Source organism: Agelaius tricolor, unplaced genomic scaffold (assembly GCF_023055355.1).
Source record: "Agelaius tricolor isolate 1412-34295 unplaced genomic scaffold, bAgeTri1.0.p SCAF_2, whole genome shotgun sequence".
In the NCBI taxonomy this organism is placed as follows: Eukaryota; Metazoa; Chordata; class Aves; order Passeriformes; family Icteridae; genus Agelaius; species Agelaius tricolor.
In genome coordinates, this window is record NW_027269262.1 from 91,812,308 (window position 1) to 91,833,224 (window position 20,917).

At 38.6% G+C, this 20,917-nt stretch overlaps 1 protein-coding gene across 5 annotated transcripts in view; it reads right to left on the reverse strand.

The window, feature by feature from the left end:
- Positions 1 to 20,917, reverse strand: part of TRAPPC9 (trafficking protein particle complex subunit 9) — a 445,989-nt gene that overhangs the window by 376,321 nt on the left and 48,751 nt on the right. For all 5 annotated transcript variants that reach the window (XM_071421860.1, XM_071421859.1, XM_071421861.1 and 2 more), the window contains 4 exons: positions 16,561 to 16,646; positions 9,277 to 9,403; positions 7,609 to 7,741; positions 5,766 to 5,929 (listed from right to left, as the gene is read on the reverse strand). In XM_071421860.1, coding sequence (XP_071277961.1) covers positions 5,766 to 5,929; positions 7,609 to 7,741; positions 9,277 to 9,403; positions 16,561 to 16,646 — 510 coding nt within the window. The remainder of the gene's footprint in view (positions 1 to 5,765; positions 5,930 to 7,608; positions 7,742 to 9,276; positions 9,404 to 16,560; positions 16,647 to 20,917) is intronic.

Below are 20,917 nucleotides of genomic sequence, written 5' to 3' on the forward strand. Positions count from 1 at the left end.
CCACAGGTGAGGGAACAGGATGGGCAGACTGTCTCAACTACCACAACCTGGAATAAAGGATCTTTCAAAAGCAGCAATCAGAATTCCAGATAATGTCCAACTCATGTTGATTTGCATAGGAACCTTTGGTTTCCCTTTCTAGGAAAAGAAGAAAACAAAGAGAATATTTTTTCCATTAACTTCTACCTAAACAATAAAAGCTTTGCCTGACAGATATTCTTTTTACAGAGCATCAGATGTTGTCTTGTGTCTTTTCCCACCAAATCAACAGTACAGATTTCTTTATAAAAAAAATAAAGACAAGGTAAAAATAAAAAATCCTCTCAAAAATTATTTCCTTAATCTCACTTCCACCTCACCTAATGATTTAGCTGGAACCATATGACCATTGATTATTTTCTTCTACTTTCAAGGAAAAAAAGTAAGTTAATAAGTATGGCATTCTCTATCCCTTTTTCCAGTTAAGTAAAAATCCAATATGCTCAAGGAGTGTTTTCCCTCAGTGTAAACAAAGAAGGACATATCCCAGGCAGTGGAGCACCAAACTCTTTCCAAAATGTATTTTCATTCATTAAGAGATCTATTTGAAGACATTACAAGTGAAAAGACTTTTGAAGTGAGAACAGCCCTTGCAGATACTTTCTAATTAACACCAGTAATTACAACACAAGATCTAAATGCTGGAGCTAAAATCTAAGCTGTAGATGTGGAGAAACAGCTAATTTATATTTATCTGACTCTTGGTTATAGTTTAACAATGTTGACCTAGTTCAGCAATGAGCACTACAGTGAATTCTACTCTGGCTTCAGACCTCAATTCAGTGGAAGGCTGAACTGGGGCAAGCCTGCACTCAGCTCTTTCTCGAGCCCAAAATTTGTGTTTAGCAAACAAGTTACAAGCAACTGTTTTCAGGAGTTGCAAATAGAACCTGTTTCGTTTTAGTGGGTGCTAAATCACTAAAATCCTAACAAATATCACATAAAAGCTTATCCAGAAACTAACTTTGGGTCATCCTAGACCACTCTAACTTTTAACAGATATTAAGGTCTGCCAAAGAAAAAGTCCACACTGATATTTTGCATAGAGAAACTTGGTAGAAAAGTCTTCTGACAACACAAGAACCTCAATTCTTTTCAATCTTAAATCCCCTGGTAAATCTGGCTTTTTGCTATAGTTTATTTTATAAACTCAAAATAACTATCAGTTCTAAATGCACAGGCATTGCCATTCACACATTTTAACTTCTCCTAGACTTGGTGGATAGAAATGAACCTGCAGGACTTGTTATGCTCTTTCCAATGAGATAAAACATTTAGGAAGGAAAGAAGTTATTGCACAGAAGCAATTGTGTTCAGAGCAGAGTGGGAATATGTGAGAGGAGCAACTCTGCAGACACCAAAGGTCAGTGGAGAAGGAGGGGCAGGAGATGCTCCAGGTGCCAGAGCTGAGCTTCCCCTGCAGCCCAGGGAAGGACTTCTCTCCCTGAACAGCAGCAGGACCAAGGTGGGATGAGCTGAGAGCAGCCCCCAAACCCCCTCCTGGAAAACCTGGGAAAGAGGGAGTGTTGGGAAGAGGTGTTTTCAAGATATATTTTACTTTCAATATATATTTTATATATTTTATATACATTTTTTGTTTTACTTTAATATATTTTTATATATATTTTCAAGGTATTTCACACTTCTTATTATCCTGTCCAATTTTCTTAGCAATAAAATTAAATTAATATCCCCAAGGTGAGTCTGTTTTGCCTGTGACAGTGATCCATGGATGATCTCTGCTGGTTCTTAATCCATGAGATTTTCATTATATTTTCTTCTCCCCAGCCATTTGTGAAGGGAGTGACAGAGCAGCTTTGATGGTGTCTGACATCCAGCCAGGGCCAACCCACCCCAATAACCCAACTCCAATTTAAAAGAATTACCAAGTTTTCTTTAGCAAAAAAAAGGCAAATAGATCCAGCCCTGGATATTCACAGATCTTCCTGAACCTCAGAGTAGATTTTTCATTTGTGCTCTGGCAGATGTGTTCAAAGGCCATGGGAAGAATGCAGCTGGACAGGTGAACCTGTTTCTCTACATTTAAATTCCTGAGGTCTGTCACTGATAGGAAAGATGAGTGAGGATTTGGCTTTATCCAGGTTCATTCCATGTGTGTAGCTGGGCTCACCACTCGTGCTAAGATTGCCAAGTGGGCTCTTGTCAAGTCTCAAGTCTGAAAACACCAGGGTTATATTTGCCCCTCAGTGGATCAAATAGTTGGTTTATCACAGCATTTTGACTGCACTCCCTTATCTGAGACATAACAAGCCTCTAAAAAAAGCTGACTGGAGCCAAAGGGAAAGCATCCAGCTCTGCACAGGTCATCTTTCCAAAAAAAGGATTAAACTGTCTGACCCGGTGAGGGACACTGTAAGGTGACACAGAGCTGACCCTGACAGCATGGACATGTGATGTCCAACCTACAGAGGCCCCAGCCTGGCTCAGGGCTACAGTGAGACACTAAAAGCCATGACAGACATGTCTATTGTGGCAGCCTGACAAGTCCCTCTTGCTGATCTGCCTCAGGATCTGTTCTGTAACACGGAGCTGCTGAAGGACTCAGAACCCTGGGATGTCCTTCATGAACTGCACAGGGGGAGCTGCAAGCCCTTATTTATCCGAGGGCCAGAGCAGAAAACCCAAAGAGCTGCACCTGATGGTGACAGAAGAGAGGTAAGGGAAGGCAAGGGTGAAAATCTTACCTCCAGAGGTTCTCATTAAGATGACACCACCCACAACAATGCCAGAGGAGTTGGTTTCCTCAGGGACAGTGACTGGCTATAAATCCAACAACAGTAAAAAAGAGAATGTTTGCCATTTACAGCACTCATCTTTGTGCTAAAAGCTGTGGCTCCAGAAACAGAAAGTAGGGAAATGGGTCAGGCAGGCAGCAGCTGCAAGAGATTCACAACTGCCAAGACAAAAAGAACCAAAGGAAATGGGGTTTAACAAAAGATGACTGAAAGCTCTTTGTGTTTGGCTGGAATTGGCCAAAGCTTCTCATGGGCTCCTGAGCTGACTGGCAAGCTGTGGTCAGGCAAATGAAGGTGACCACCAGCTCTCAAGGACACCTTAAGCAGTTTGAACAGGGACATTTCAGTACAGAACCACCAAGGGACAAGTTCTTAACACGCTCTGGACACCTGCACATGCTCTCAACTTGATGTGGAACACCAAGAGTTTGTGTGGCTGTTAGAGATGGTTTAATGCCCTGTCCCCAGGAGTTCCTGCATGTATTCATGACCAAAAGGAGCTGCTGACATTACAAACCTTGTGTTCCCTGTTGGCCACCAGAATCCCATCTCACTGAATTGTCAGCCCAGCCTCATCCATTTGTAAGAATTTAGGGTCATAACTCAAATGGAAGAGAGCCCATGAAAAAAGGCAAAGGTTCATCCCCAACACAAGAAAGACCTGTTGGAAAAAGTCAAGAGGGGGCACTAAGTTGATCACAACACCTCTGCAATGAAGACTGAGAGAGATGAGGTTGTTCATCCTGGGGAAGAGAAGGCTCTGGGTGGATCTTAAAGCCCTGTCCAGTGCCTAAAGGAGCTCCAAGAGAGCTGGAGATGGACTTTGGACAGAACCAGGGGAAATGGCTTCAAACTGATAGAGAACAAGTTTAACTTAAGTATTGGGAAGAAATTCTTTACTGTGAGGGTGGTGAGGCCCTGGCACAGGTTTCCCAGAGAAGCTGTGACTGCCCCATACCTGGAAGTGTTCAAGGTCAGGCTGGATGGGGCTCTGAGCAATCTGGAATAGTGGAAGGTGTCCCTGCCCATGGCAGGAGAACTGGAAGTCCAAGGTTTTTAAGGTCCTTTCCTACCCAAACCATTCAGTGACTGATTCTATGACACTCTGCAACACCTCCATGCAATCACATTTGAAATAACATAATTATTGTATACTTAATGTAGACTATTATTTCTTCTAATTAGCCTTTTCCAGTGCTTTACATTGTTTCCACAGCAGTCATTTGAAGAGTCACACTTAAGTTTCTTTTTTTCCTCCAGTAACACAGTTCATCTCTAGCACACAGCTCCAAATACAGGGGTGCATTTCACTTCTGTGAGACAATGCAAGAAACTGAACATTCTGCTTGACAGGACCCTGGATCACCTTAAGTTCTGCTTTCAAAAGAAGGTTAAGATGATTTCCAGAGGTCCCTGCCCACACAGACATTTCTGATTGCATGATTCTGATGGCACAGTTCTCATGCTGTCAGAACAAATATCATTCAGTGCCTCTCAAAACTCACTTCTGTTTTTCTGAGAGAAGGACTTAAGTTGCATTTTTGAGTATGCATGCTTATAGCTTTCTCATCAGAAATTTTCCTTTTTCTGATAATATGCCTAATAACATTAAAGACACTGTCAGATACACAAAGGGGCTTCATTGCAAATATCTTTGATAGAGAAAGAAAATACAGGATGAAGCTCAATTAAAAGTTTTACTGAACCTAGAGGTGAGTGTATCAACTATTCTCCTTTTCCCCCACTGCTTTTAACAAAAGTTGTCATGCAGATTTTAAAGTTAGCATGAGTCTTTTTCAACATTGTGAACCCATTAACTGTGTAATGTTACATACAAAAATTCTGATTAACATGTGACTCACAGGCCCATATATTCCACTATTCAATACATAAATTTCTCCATTTCACCTGAGTGCTGTATTTGGCCTCTCCACTCCATACATGCAGCCCCTGGCCCAGGAGGAGCACGTTGGAATTACTGAAATAAGAACTGTATGTCATCATAGGTTTCAGCTCCTAAAACTATTCCTGGTAACAAGTCTCAGACCAAAAATCTATTTTGAGATGATTGGCAACTCCTATTCTCTGAGGTTGTGGAGAAAGGGATACTCTGTTATAAAAACATCAGAAGCTTGAGTACTGAAATGAACAGAAATCACAAGGTATCACACTGCATTTTAATGCTTTGGCACTGACAGAATAAAACCTGCAATAAAATAAGGAATTTCTACTGTCAGTAAAGATTATGTGCTTGTCACCTGCAGTGCTTCTGTTAAGATCATTTTCATAACAATCCCTCAGAGGACAAACCAAAAAAAAATACATCACAAAACAAAAGCAGGACTCACCTATCAGACCATTTTTAATACTAACATGGACAGAGCATTTCAACAGAATTAAGTGTACACAGGGGATGTGCTGTATTTCATCCAGAGCTTCAATTATTCTTTTAACTCACAATAGTTTATTTTATTTATTGCCTTGTCTTTTAAAGTCTTCTCTCTATTTTTTTTCCTTACTGCTCACTGAGTAAGACAGAAACAGGCTTATTTACTTCCACTCCCTCAAGTAGGACAACATTACTGCTAATAGTAATTTATTTAATGAACTAATCAGCATATTTAGACATAAGGAGAAAATAATTTAAACCCAAGATTCTTTCTCATTACAAGTAATTGCCTCAGGATTTTTTCCCCAAGTAACACTGAAATTAAATTTAGATTTCCAAAAAGCAGATGACCCTTTAACACAGGGATGGTTCTACAATTTCCTTCATCTTTCTACATTTTCTTACATTCTCTTTCATTTCTATATTTCTACAATAAAATCAAACTTAATTATTTCAGCTCTGTAATGGGGAATATGATATTTATTCTAAACTGACCTAAAAGAAGTATAACACAAATAATCTCCCTTTCAACAGAGAAGAAGTCAGGATAAATATTTCCCAATGTAAATCAGCATACACACCCTTGGTGTTGACTGTTTTTGCTGTCACCTCCAGTTTCTCCAAAGGTTCTGTTCCAATATTTTCTAATTTAATGATGAGCTGCTGGGTCTCTCCATTGTACAGCTGGACAGACACATTAGTGGAGATTTCATCCCCTGAAGAAGGCTGAAGTGTATGAGCAGACCTACAAAATGTGACAAACAAATCATTATGATGAAAATGTTAAAAGCCTGTCCTGGTTACTCTATTCACTATTTTTTTGGAAGACTCAGAAACTACTGCTGAAGACACTAAATAACATTTTCCATTCCCATTTTTAGAACCATTGAGGACCAAAATTAATAATTTATGCATGAGACAAGTCAAATTTTAAGCAATATAGAAGGCATATTCTAACTCTGAAAGCTTGTTAAAATACCTGCAAAAACTGTAAGGAAGGGGAAAGGAAAAAAATATCAAGAGCAGGTTGTCGTATTTGCAGGGTTCCCAGACAAAGGGAGGAATGATGAATGTGACTCCATGTTCTTAGCAGGCTAATTTCTTATTTTATGACACTATATTATATTAAAAATACTAAACTAAACTATACTAAAGAATACAGAAAGGATACAGACAGAAGGCTAAAAGGTAAAGAAGATTCATGACTCTTTCCAGAGCCTCAACACAGCTTGGCCATGATTGGTCATTAAGTTAAAAGAATTCACATGAAACCAATGAAATAATCACCTGTTGGTAAACAATGTCCAAACACATTCCAAAGAAGCAAAACACAGGAGAAGCAAATCACATAATTATTGTTTTCCTTTTTCTCTGAGGCTTCTCAGCTTCCCAGGAGCAAAATCCTGGGCAAGGGATTTTTCCAGAAAACGTGATGGTGACAGCAGGTCACTACAAGGAGCAGGTTCAGTGGACAGTGCAGGGCAGAAACCTCACAGCAGTGGATCCAGGGAAAAAATTCCCAGTGTGAAAGGTGGAACAGTGCCTAGAGATGAACTCTTTGGAGCAGGAATGAGAGAAGGACGTTGCAGAACAAGACAGATGGGCAGAAGTTCCACTCCTGACTGCACTTTCTGTGCTAATGCAGAGTGGTCAGAAGGCATTGAGGATACAAGGACAGAAGTCACTGAGATTAATCACCAATAATTCCACTTCTTTTTGCAGGTATGCCTGCCATCCTTCCCTTTGATCCTGTCCTTCCTTACCACAAGACAAGCAGCCTCCACAAACAGGAGCAGATTTCAGTCTTTCAGAACAGATCTGTGACAAGGACTTCAACCAAGGATTTTTTGATCATTCAGAAAGTGCTGTCATGTACTGTTAGCATTTCAGGACTCTGAAATTTGAGCATGTGGAGTGAAAGGGAAGAAGGAATTTCTTTTTTCCCCCTTATATTGAGACAAAAGTATCACGGAATTGCATACTAAAAAGCAAAACAAATTATGTTTTCTGTTACTGTATAAATGTACATGTAGTTATTAGTGATTCTTCTTCTGTATATTTTTCTCTCTTATTTTTTCCTTTCTTCTGTGATAATTGATCTGAACTAACTGTCACGACTGGACTGAATTGCTAAGATATAAACAGTGAATTCTTGGCTTGATTCATCCCTCTTTGCCCAAAACCAAAGTTTTGAGCACAAAAAATATTGCAAAATTATTTCTGCATATTTCTGTGAAATCCCATGGTTTCAAGCAGTAAAACAAAAAATTCAGGTTTGTATTCTAAAGCAAATAATGCAGACTTAGATTATGTCCTGTTTTACTCAAGCATTGATGATGCACTCAGGTGGAAAAGCTTTTATTCAGCATGTGACTAACACTTAAATACAACCTAATAAAATCATCATTTAATTTAATTTTTCACCTTGGAAGGGAGGTGCTGATCTGCAGCCTTGGCAAAGCTGGAATGACTTCAACAGTGCAGCCATTGGTCTTCACTCCTGGCAGATTGTCCAGAAGGCAATCACTGAAGACTCCAAAAACTGAAGTGTGATAACCTGATTTTTAGAAGAAAACACCAGTTATGTTGTGAATTGTACTGTTTTCTGGTAGGTCTAAAAGTACCCAAACCACCACCTTCTCCACAGGAAAATCTTCTCAGGACACATAATATGTACAGGACTTTCAAACCCCTGAAATAACAACATTAATAACTACCTGACAATGTACAAACAACACATGGTCACCTCTGCATCTGTGGCATGTAAAATAAAATAAATTGTAAAGAACTTCTGATTTCTACAATTCATTACAGTAACTTCTGCAGAATTCTTTACAAGATCAGCATCACAAGTCATAGCATGGACACCATTTTATACCTGTCACCAAATTCCTTGGGGCACATAAAACATGTCAACCTTCAACATACATTCCCTATTTCCTCTGAAAAATGTTTACAGGAAAGAATCTCAACTACATCCAGAAGGATAAAAGAATCCTAAAGGAAATTATTAATGGAAAAAATATGCATGCATGAACACAAACACCTGCCATGAAAGACTACAACTTCTGAAAGTTCAATTTAGTAGAAAAATACCTCTCCACTGATTCCTTACCAGGCAATATTTATGAGTTATATCTGAAGGAAAATTTGATACATTGACAAACAAAAAGCTGCCAAGTACAGAAATCAACTCCTCTACTTGCAATACATTTTTAGTATGTGGAACTCAAAAGGAGACAACTACAGTACAAATGTTCTGAATACTTTGATGCTATTCTGTATTTACTGAAATAGTTTCTGAGAAAAAAAAATCACATGAAAAACTGTTTTATGAGCAGACACAAAAGCACTTAAGAAGAACTCAGTGAGAACAGCTTCTTCAAGTTCAAATCCATCCTCTTTTAGAGCTTAGTTTTACCAAAATGGTTCTTATCCTGTATCCTAACTTTGCATTCCAGGAAGACATATTTAAAAATGTGATTTGATAAGATGATTCACTCCTACTACATGTTGAATCCTTCCTCTCCACATATGCCTCCTTTTCTAGGTCTGCTAGCCTTTTGTAAAAGCCCTTTAATTTTCTTCCTTACTACAAACACAGTTTTATTTAGGCTTATTAATGAAATGATATCTTGACTGCAACAGGCCATACACCCTGGCTAAATCGTTTCCACGGAAGCAATCTGCAAAAATTCCTGTAATCTTACATGAACATGATTAATTAAGGGAAAAAAAAACCCTCAAGATTATCTTCTGCATTCTTAAGAAAAAAGTTCAAGTAATCCTCCTCAGAAGCTTTCCAAATGAAAGCATTAATAAAGGGGAGCTGGAGTTCATTATCCTCTTCCTCTCACACATGAGATACTCCAAGAATGTGCTGGTTACTGCTGCTGCAGCCAAGTGATTCATCAGGCTGTTTTTAATGAAGCCTGGTGCAGGGAACAGAGTCCCTGTGTTCCTTTCTTCTTTTCCTGACTGAGGAGAATTCAGAGTGGTGGACACACACGTGGCAAACAAAGCCATGCAAGCCACAGGGGTGTAAAACTCAGGTTGTTCTGCCAACAAGGAGTGAGTGGAGCCATCCCTTACCATTGACAGTGATCTGCCCTGTGGTTTGGGGAACACCAACCAGAGTCACAGGATAGAGCCCGGATTCTGCAGGGAGGGAAAGGGCAGCAGGCAGAGACTCAAATTCTACTCCAGTTGTCAAGAGACCCTGAAAAAACACAATACACAGATAAATTCATTTATGATATACACTTACATTTTTATGCTACATACTTATATTTTAATCCCATGCTTTACATCAGCCAAACTTTTATGATTTATTCCAGTTTACTCATAGCAGTTATTCTGAGGTTTGAGTTGCAATGACTGCAGCGTGCATCCAGAATTACAGCAGGATTTGCATTCAACATGGAAATGTGTTCCAGGAACTGAGCTGGGAATGATGTATGAAAAACTAATAAAAATTTACACTCTAGCACAGTAAAAAAATCACAGATATCATCTGCATGGTGCTGTTTTGTACCTACATTTAATTGTACTTGTGACTTCAACTTGAATATTTGATAGATAGTGGAAATCAAATCACTGTCTATCAATATTTGATAGATAGTGGAAATCACAGGACTTGCTTAGCTTTGATTACATGCCCAAAATATGTTTTCTAAGAGGAAAAAAAAATTGTATTTACAGATAACAGGGCAAGTCTAGCTTAACCATCCAACCTAAATATTCCAGTGAGTTGGAATAATGCATTCATTTTGCTGAACTGATCCTCTCAAGCCTAAATGCCTGCAGTTACTCCCTTAGTGTCAGAGAAATCTTTTAGCATTCTAAATTTAAAACATAGGATAAAATGAGAAATTAAGCAGAGAATAAAATCATTGAAAAAATTTCTGAGCACAGCATTACTGTTCTTAATAGACTGGGGCTTTTCTTTAAGCTTGGTTAATGAAGTGAAGATGCTTGAACATAGAATATGCTGTTAAAAGTAAACTTGATTTTGGAAAAGATATAAATTCAAGTTACCTGTTGTTTTTCTACACACATATTTCTTTTTATTTTTGAATAAAGATGCTACAAAGATCTCCATCAATAAAAGCAGTAAGCACAACTGGATTAAATCTTAACTCTGTGTGGATGCTTAATGAGAACTGAGAACCCTGTTAAAGAGGAACATACTTTTGAGAGATGAAAAAACTCACAGTTTGAGCCACAGAAAAACATATAACATATCCAAAATCTGTAAAATCTCTGTTCTAGCAATTACTTCTTTGTAGACTTGACACTCTTGAGACAACACCTAATTCACCCAAAGCTACTCTGGCTTTGTGTAAAACTGCATTAGAAAACTCTGTCCTTGAGGCTGCATAAAATTCCATTTCACCATTGCACTCGAGTTGTAAATAAATATTCTGTCACACCCTCATTTCTACTGAATTTTTGCTTTCCTCCCATTTAATCCACAAAAATCCAAGTAAAACCTAACTTTGTCTTTCTGTATATTCAGCACCCAGTGTATCAGAGCACTGAGACTCTTGGATTCCCACATTAATCCTTCCAGTGAGATTCACCCCACAGAAATGGGATGAACATTCTCTCTTTAACACTGATGTAGCCTCAATTTTCACCGCAATTCTGCTGCTTTTGCTTTGGCTGAAGCAAACCTTAGAACACAAAAAAAAGCTGACCCCATACACTCTCCAGAACCCACTTTTAAAACTGGTACAGAAGGCTTTAAAACTTTATTTTAGTCTCAAAACCACTGATCTATCACTTGGCTTAATATTCAAATACATTTGAATTATTCAGGATTCACCTCAAATAAAAACTTTGATCCAAGGACTTCAAGTCCTGCAAAATCAGTGATTAAAAAAACCCACAAACCCTCCAGTGTCTTGTTTACTATCAGCTGTAGCAAATGTAAATAAAAAACTGGCAGGGACCCCTAAATATTCTCTGATATGTAATGCAAACCTTGAAAACAAAGGGACTTTTTAGAGAACAGACACAATTTAAGTGCACTAAGCACACACTGTGCCTGGACTAGAAATTGAAGAGCTTCAAGTGAACTAATACAAAACCAAGAAAGCAGCATTCAATTCCTCCCCTTTCAGAGTTCCACTGATCAGTAAAACTTCCAAGTCTTGAAAAGTAAAGACATTAAGAAAACATTAAAACTCATCAAAATGGGGGAAAAAATCAATATAAAAATCAACTAGACTTCAGATTTCCAGACATAAATTGAAATCAAGATACTTACCCTTAAAACTTAGGCCACACAAGTGAGTTTTAAAAGACAGTGACACATCTTAGAATGTCTGAAAGACGATTTCAAGAGCACAATTTGCTGAATTGCACAATTCTGCAATATTTGCCCAACATTGCCCTCTGGTGCCTGAAATTTTGCAGTTTAACATTGAAAACCCAACCAAGGCTGAAGTACTCTCACATCCATTAACTAAAACATTTCAGCCACACCACTAAAAGTAGGGAAATGTGTTAGATTTCTTTGCCTGAGAGTTATTATTACTTTATTTCAAGTAGTAATATCTAGTAATCATTTAGTCACCACTTGGTAATCATTTCTCTTTCTGACCCTACAGGAATATATCATCCAAATCCAAGGTTTCCTCCATATGAGTCATGCACACAAAAAAATGTTTACATTTCTTTGTATTCTTATAAAACAATTTAAATTGTCTTGGAGAGAATGTATGCATGCTTTTATCACAGCATGTCTTTCAATCACTGCAGATCTCATTTTAGTTTTAGAGGAACAAAACAACTTGCATGTAAAAGGCAGCATTTGGGGATGCTGTTAAAATAACAGGAGTATGTAACTGCTTTTTTTAGGCTTTACTTACCAATCCCAAACTGCAATCATTCTTTTTTTTAAAGTAACACGACCTTCAAAGTTACTTTCCATGCTGAACATACTTGTATACCATGTTGTCAAATACTTTACACAAAAACTGTCGAATATTTATTTTAAAGGAAAATTTCCCTACTATTTCTAATATGGTTATTTCAGGCAGACCTAGAAGAACACCAAACACAACCATTTTTATTCTTTTCCCCCCTTCACCTTTCTGTATACATTCTTGACTAAAACATTCTCCACTAAACGTAGTGTAGCAGTAATTAAACATTCTCTCAAGACAGCAGAAACAGCAAAAGATGTGAACTCAGGAAAGAGCAGTTCATGGAAACAATTTAAACCATCATAAGCAAAGTTGTGGGACTGATTATACATTCAGATTTATCAAAATTTTAGATGCTCTTTTTAAACATCAATGTAGAGCTCTTGAGTAATAGCACAATTTTCAAGTTTTTTTAAAAAAGCAATGGCCATTCTTAAAGCATCGTTAATCAAAATACCAGAGCTGATTGTGTTCAAATAAATACAGGTCCCAAACAGAAGGAGAACCACAGAAAAAGTACTTAATTCTTGAATAATGACAAAGTATTGTAAATTATAATATTCTCATGGGTTAGGGGGTAACTTTTTTTTGTTTCTTGATATTTATTTATTAAATACAGACAGATCTACTGTCTGTAGATCTTGTAGCTTTCTTGGAACCATGGTTGTACTTTCTACAGTAAGAGCAGAGAAAATGCTTTCCCTCAATACATAATATTAGTTCAAAATTTCTCAGTTTTTTGGGGGTTTTTTGCTTTTAATAGGAAACTTGATTAAAAAAGATGAAAAAGTAGTTAAAATCTTAGAGAACTTAACATTTTGCACTGCATCTTCATATGTATTTTAGTAGTAAATCTCCCCAGATCGTACTGTGGTTTGCTGCTTCAAGCATTTGTCTCAAGATACAAAATAAATCCACAGGAGATTTCCCAGAATTCTTTAGATTGTTTTGGAAGGCCTGAAATGTGAAGATCATTTTTTCCTGCAGAGAAAACTGCAGTAATGGCAGTAACATCAGAACAAACTGCAAAAGGGCTGGAGGCCATCACTCAGAACAAGGCTGTACAGAAATCAACATTCCTGGCAGGAAAGGTGAAGTGGTGGCACAGATGTGCAGCTGAACATCCCCTCTCCAGGTGAGCTGCACCCCAGCACCACCATGGCAAGAATATTCTGTCTAATCCAGTTCTGGTTAGGCTCATTTCTGTCTCTCATTCTGCTGATTTAAGGTACCTGCTGAGTTTTATTAAAGCATTTGTTCTGATCAACCCCAAGATCTCTCCTACTTCACTTTATTGCTCACACAATTGTGGGAGCTAATCACTTCCATGCTCCATAACTGAACATTTTCATTTGTCATTTTACAAACACTACTGCACTTTCCATTAGACCAGCCTTCTAACTATATGGACAAAATAGAAACATGAAATAGAAAAAGACAGAAAATGAACACAAAAATGGGAAAGGAATGAAGAATAGGTACCTAATTGGAGTCCCAAATCAGGAATATTCATGACAGGAAATTAACAGTAAAAACAACAAAAATGGGCCAAGATCCTTGAGAACAATAAAATAAAATAACAAAAGAAAATCAATTGTTTAGGGTTAATCATCAGAGCAACACTAATCAAAGTCTTGTGTCCTCAGTCTCATATCAAGCCTAGAAATTCAATGCCTTTTACTTAAGCACACCTCAATTAACCTACATGGACACAGCATTAATACTTCCAATTAATGAAAAAGCTCTGGAAGCCTTTCCATGGGGAATCATTCTCCTTAACAACCTGTGCTCAATGCTAACTTGTTTACCAACACAACAGAAATTCAACAAACAGAGAGACACAGTAGAAAAAGTACCATGGCAAAAGCTTGCGTTTCATTTAACACGAAATGAGTAATTTATCAGAACAACAAATCTAAATTGAGGGAAAGGGGAAAATTTTAATAAATAAATAGGACTGTAGATTTCAGTACAGTTATATATTGGTGAATGGTGGAGCATGGAAAGGACAAAGAAAAATTAAAGCAAGCAATGGAAAACTCAAAGATGATTGGAAACAAGCCTGAATGATCTTGCAAAGGTGAAGTGCTGAGTCAGGCAGGAGGAAAAAAGTCGTGGGAAAAACAAGTTGAAACTGCCACTAAATGACAGAAAAGGATACACTTGCTATGAAACTGAGTCAGTGAGAGTAAATAATCTGAAAGAATCTGATAGGTGATGAGAAATCAGACAAGAAAAGGGTATGGGAACTGCAGGCATGGGTACATGTTAATAATAAAACACACCATTTTAAAATATTAACCAGCCCTCTGAATTATTCAAATGAAAACAGAGGAGTTTATTCTTATGATAAAGTAATGCCTATTTCCACATTCCAGAAAGTTCACAGATGAGACTGGAAAACCAACAACTTAGGCTGGAAAGAAATTGTAGAGGTCATCCTGTTCAGCCCAGTGCTCAAAGCAGGGGTAGCTTTGGTGGTAGTTTGGGTTTTTCCCATCCTGTTCACTCAAGTTTTAAAGATTTCTAAAGATGGAAGTCTCAGGTTCTCTCTGGACAAGCAGTCCCAGTGTATGATCCCCCTCCTGCCTGGAAAAGGGAGTTTTTACCAGGAAGTTTCCCAAGGCTGCAGCTCCTTCCCTGACCCTCTGGGCACCTCTGGGAAGAGCCCAGCTCTGCTTTTGCTGCACTTTCCCATTTTGGGATTGAGCAGAGCAGTAGGAATTACCCCAATATTCTCCTCCTCTACAGGCTGAACAGATGTCAGTGTTTTTGTCATTTGGGCAGCTCCCAACTGGCCTCAGTTCCAAAGAAATTGTCTCTAAAATTCCAAATCAAGGGGAACAAGCACTTTCCTCAACTTGCTACAGTCTTGATAATCTACCAAAATCAACCAATTTCTCCAAGTGAGGCCACATTAGTGAGGAGCAGAATTTCTCAAAGCACTGACTAGAGTTACATTAATCACTTCAAAGATTTGCATCAAGTTGGCAAATTAATTCCTCTTGTGCTTTCCACTGGAACTGGAATTCAGTGGTAATTCCAAGACAGAACTTTATCACAACAACAGTAAAGAGAAGTATTGGTGCTACTACAATTAATTTGCTCAGGGAATGCATGTTGTGCAGATCTACACAAATAACTGCATTCTGAATTCTGGAGTGCATGTAAGCACTCAGAAGGAATTTCCTCATTAAGAAATTCTCCAAGTTTTTTAAATATATAACAACATCATTACTTACAAAATACAAATTAGACTGTAAATCAAAATGTTCCTAATCAATTAATTCCCACAGAGACCCTTCTGATGTGCAGCTTTACAACTACTTTTTCTATTAATGCCTAAAAAATTTGAATACTTCTGTGAGGGAGAGAGAAAATGCTGCTGGAGAAAGTGGCATGTTAGCATCCAAGAATTAATTTTATTGTGCTATAAAAACAGAATCTTTGGGCAGTTCACTTCCCATCGAAAAGCACTTTATTATATGTGGTTTATTATCAGTAATTTAGGTCAACTTGTTTGACTAGACACTGCAGTAGACATATCAATAAAAACAAAACCCAAACAAAAAATCATGAGTAAATAAATGTACACTGATTCAATTAGCTTGACAGAACAAAGGGATGTGATTTATATTTAAAGCAATACTAAAGGAAAAGATATTTAACAGAAAGGAAAACACTGGATTAGGACTGAGTGGGTATTAAGTTGGTCTCGTAGTTACAGAACTTTTAACCTTTAAATTGGTAACAATTTTTTAAAATCCTGTTAGATGGAATAAAGAAAGGAAAAAAACCCCACAGTTTCCTTTTTTTCAGGATACACTACAAGCAGCCAGCTGAAATAGAGAGCTTAGGCTTGATCCTTCTAACCTCACATATTTCTCCAGTGGTTTGGCCTTTTTTTTCACTCCCTTCTGATCATCTGATATTAGAGTGTTTTCAAATAACATAAATCACTGGGAACAAGAAATCTAGGAGCTGAAGTTTTTATTAAAACCCAAAGCTTCTCAGATCTAAGTAGTTTAGTTCATCAAGTTTTTAAATTGTGGTCAAAATGGGAATTTGAAAAGCAAGGATGAATTCAGACTTTTAAACAACAGTAGGAAGGGTACAGTAATTATTAGGTTTTGGGTATAATTATTACTTGAAAACCACTCTATGTAAATCATGTAGCAGGAGTTTTACTCAATGCAGAAATGTACAGAACTGATTTATGGGTCAGTGCCAGTAAAGCATTTAAATGCTCTGAGTTGCAGAGATTTTTCTTTTCAATACCTCATCATCAAAAATATGAGAAAATTGATAACACCACACTGTTAAACTGAGGTTATGCTGGCTTAAACCATATTTAAGGAATATTTACACAAAAACTATTAGAAAGTCCAAATGAGATTTTTCTTCAGAAAAATAGCAGGAAGAGAAGATTTTGGAAGATGCATACCATGTTTTCTACTCGGAGCTCAAAAGGCATAGGGTTGTACACCATCAGCTGAACTTCACACACATCTCCCTGGACCCACTGGAAGTCTGCAAGGAACAATCACAAAATTAAGGCAGGAATTACCTAATCATAGGGCTGTAAATAAACAGCAGCAGCTGAGCTGTCAGATTGCTATAATACTTAATATGTCTCTATAATCTTCACAGCCCAAGTCCTGCTCAAGAGCATTGTGTGACACAAGATGTAAATCCCAGGCAAAGCAAGAGGTGAAGGGACTGGAAATGTTCATTAACACAGCAAGAGTGCTCCAAAGACCCAATGCTTCATTGGCAAAATTAACTCAGGCAGCAATTCAAAACACTACTTCAACACAGCCTTCATGTTCAACACTTAAAGGTTTCCATAATTGGAGTTTTGTGGAGTGCACATGGCCTTGACATGGGAGACCTGGAGAAGAATCAGCCAGGTAAGAAATGAACACAACAGGAAGAAAGAAACCACACGTTCTCATAAAGACACAGCTGATTATATAAATAAAGAGTAAATAAAGAGACAATGAGGTAAAATGGGCCAGGAAAAAGGATGTACCTGCAGTTTATATCTTAGCACAAGAGACAGGTCAACTCTAAAGATACTTCACTCTGCCAATTTTAAATTTTTTTTTTTTTTGAGTTTTATAATTTAAGGAGATGAAGCTGGACTAGTGGAAGGTGTCCCTGCCCATGGCAGGGGAGGTTGTAACTGGATGATCTTCAAGGTCCCTTCCAATCCAAACTATTCTGTAATTCTATGGTTCTGTGGGAGATTATGGAGGTCAGCAGCAGAGATGCAAATTTTGAGCAATTGTTCAATGCAAAAAGATTATTTTATATCAGCACTTCATAACCTTTTCAGCTCTCAAGTTTGTGTCTACCTTCCAAATTTCTCACAATGAACCACATGCACCTGAAGTGCAGACTTTAAACTGAATGTGGCAAGATTCTCCCTGCAAGCTGAGGATTTGCAGTCCAAGTAAACAAAAGGTGGTTTAATTACATTTGTTAAATAAATCATGATTATAAGCTAAATTATAGCATACAGGGATTAGTTCTTACTAGTTTACCTAATGATTTTAACATACATTGCTAACAATTTTTCTACTAGGATATTAGGAAATGCCCAGTAAAAAACCTGGATAATCAATATTAAGACTTTAATGCACAGTTGAAGCAATCTGTACTCTAATTGTACATTCACAATCATTTACTTTCTGATTACATTTTGGAGGCAATATTAGAGAGCTCAAGGGAGATGTACTTAATGCAAATGTTTAACTCAAATTAATGCTAGTGGAAATTAAACACATACATCCACAGATGTTAATGGGTGATATTACTGTGAAACCTGAAAAGCAAAACTGTTGATTAAAACAAAACATTCACATTCACAGTGGTATGAGATGTTCTCTACATTTCATATTTAATTGCTTATTAGTGTCCATGATGTCTTGTGCATTCTGCAGCCCCCAAAACAGCCAGTGACTGCTCTGCACAGGTACAGAGTTAAACACTGTGGATTACTACAGCAACAGAGGCACCTGCAGCAGCACAGCAGCCCTGAATCTCGACATTCTAACAATCACCACAGTGAGGAATGTCTGTTCTGAAAGAACAACACCCAACAGGGCTCTCCAGACCCAGGACTCATCCCACCATGATTCACTTATGCCAATGATGTCAAACCTCTGGGACTGGGCCAAAGCTTCCAGCTGGTGTTTGTTCCTCATGCTCTGGGCATCAGGGTAGAAACATTACAGGTGTGGTACCTTGTGGCCAACACCTGGTGAAGCAGATTGTGGGATCCCATCAGGATCCTCAAGGTTTGGCACAAAATCCCATTGCTCAGCACTGGGGAGCCTGCTTTTTCTCCCTTTCCCCCTTCCAAGCTAGTTCAAAGCTCTGTAAGCAAGCCCCATTGCTCCTGTGCTAGAACTCCTTTTTCCATCTGAGAAAGGCTCATTCCATCAGGTGTCAGCAGGCCAGGTGTTGATAGATCATCCCATGGTCAAAAAACCCACATTTTTTCCATTGACACCAACCTTGGAGCCACACATCAATGGAGCTGCCTGTTCCTATCAATGTTATTCCTTGCTTCTGGAAGGATCAAGGAAATCACTCCCTGTGCTCCTGATCCCTCCACCAGCTGTCCCAGGGCCTTGAAGTCTCTTTTGATTGGCCTCAGACTTCTCTTTGTCGTTTTGTTGCTGCCAGTCTGAACAACCAACAGCAGATAGGAATCAGAGGGTGTTTCTAGACTGGAATTTTCCAGTGATGTCCCTTACCTGAGCCCCTGGGAGACAGCAAACCTCTCCTGAGTTGGGTCAGGTCTGCACATGGGGCTCTCTGCTCTCCTTAGAAGGGAGGGAGTCTCCTGTGAGGACCACCCTTCTTCTCCTGCCAGTAGAGGAGGTTGTGATGCAGGGTCCAGGTGGTGCTGCTTTAGGAAGTCCCTCTGCCCCAGAAGGACCCTCAGCCACCTCATCAGTTGTTTGGCCTTCTCATTCCAGAGCCTCACCCCTGTTGTAAAAGGTGCCAGTCCTACTTGTCACAGGAGGAGGAGGAGGAGGAACCTTCCTCCTGGTGCAGGCAGTGACCTGGCTCCATCCTTCCCCTGTAACAAATCCCTGACTGTCAATCCCTCCACTCATCACCCTGCTGGGCTCTGAGTCCCTCTGCTTTGGGCTCTGAGTCCATCTCCTTTGGGCTCTGAGAGTCCATCTGCTTTGGGCTCTGAGAGTCCATCTGCTTTGGGCTCTAAATCCATCTCCTTTGGGTCCTGAGTGCCTCTGCTTTGGGCTCTGAGAGTCCATCTGCTTTGGGCTCTGAGTGCCTCTGCTTTGGGTCCTGAGTCCATCTCTTTTGGGCTCTGAGTCCATCTGCTTTGGGCTCTGAGAGTCCCTCTGCTTTGGGCTCTGAGTCCCTCTGCTTTGGGCTCTGAGTTCCTCTGCTTTGGGTTTTGTGTCCCTCTGCTTCTCCACTGCAGAGAGAGGGAGGTGATCACTCTACTCCAGCCTAGGCTTGTCAGGCACAGCTGTGTCCAGCTCTGGTCCCCACAGCTAGAAGGGACACAGAAAGACTGAAGAAGATCCCAAGGAGCACCACAGAGGTGGTCAAGGACTGGAGAACCCCCCTGATGAGGAATATCCTCTCTGGGGTAAAGAGAAGGCTCAGAGGCAATATCATCATAGTATTCCAGAACTTCAAGGGCTGCATGAAGAGGACAGAAGCTCTTTCTCACAAGGAGCCACAGGAAGAAGACCAAGGGTATCAGACACCAGCTGGACTGAAACAGGTTTTATTTTCTAACTAATTTTTTTTTGTTTCAGTAAGAACAGTCATTCAGTGGAACAGCCTCCCCAGGGACATGGTGGAGTCTGAATCAATGGAGGTTTTTAGAGATGAGATTGAAATCCCCTGTGAAAAATGTGCCAGGGCAGGGCTACAGAATTGTTCCTTGGGGGAAAAGGTTTTGAAAGGAAAGGTAAAATGAGCTATATTTGTATCAGCTAATACTGGTATGACAGAGCTGCTGGATTTACTAACAGAACTATATTATATATTCTTGCTGCTTTGGACTATCAGCGCTCAAAACCAACAAAACACTTCATGTCAAAAATCAGGAGGTTTATTTTTTATGACTAGCATGCTATTAAAGCAATTTAAGTACAATATAATTATCCCTGTTATTGTTTCCAATCAGAAAAGCTTATCAAGTTGAAAGCTGAAAACATTTCAAGACTTTCTAAAGGGTTTTGTTTCCCTTTGGTTTGTCAGCAGTGCTTGATTTCCTTTGCTGCAAAACAATAATTTAACCAAAATATGGAGTACTATCTCCATGTAAGACAAACAATTCGTTATTGTTGTTTTTAATTAATGTTTAATACACGCCATTAAATTACTCTCATTAATTTTGAAGTTAATAAATTTCCCAGCTTCTTTCAAAAGAAGTATCTGCTTTTATTTTGTATTTTCTTTTGTTTGCTAAACTTTGAAACATTAGAGGCTTTTAGCAGGGACTGCAATGTTTATATACTTCAAAAGACAAATGCTGTACAGGATCAGAAGCAATCAGACATCTCCTTGGGCTAAATAAAAACCTAAAAGAAGAATGTTCACTGTAAAATGTAAATCTCCAATGGTACACAAAGCACTGAAACAAATGCTAACCAGTTCAAAAATGCAGGTTCCTTTTGTATCCATCAAGGAATGAAAATACTGCTTTGTGCAATTATGTGACAAAACTGGGAATAAGGTTTTATTTAAATGAAAAAACCACGACACGGTATAGCTAAGAGATTAAATGTTGAAAATTTAATAGT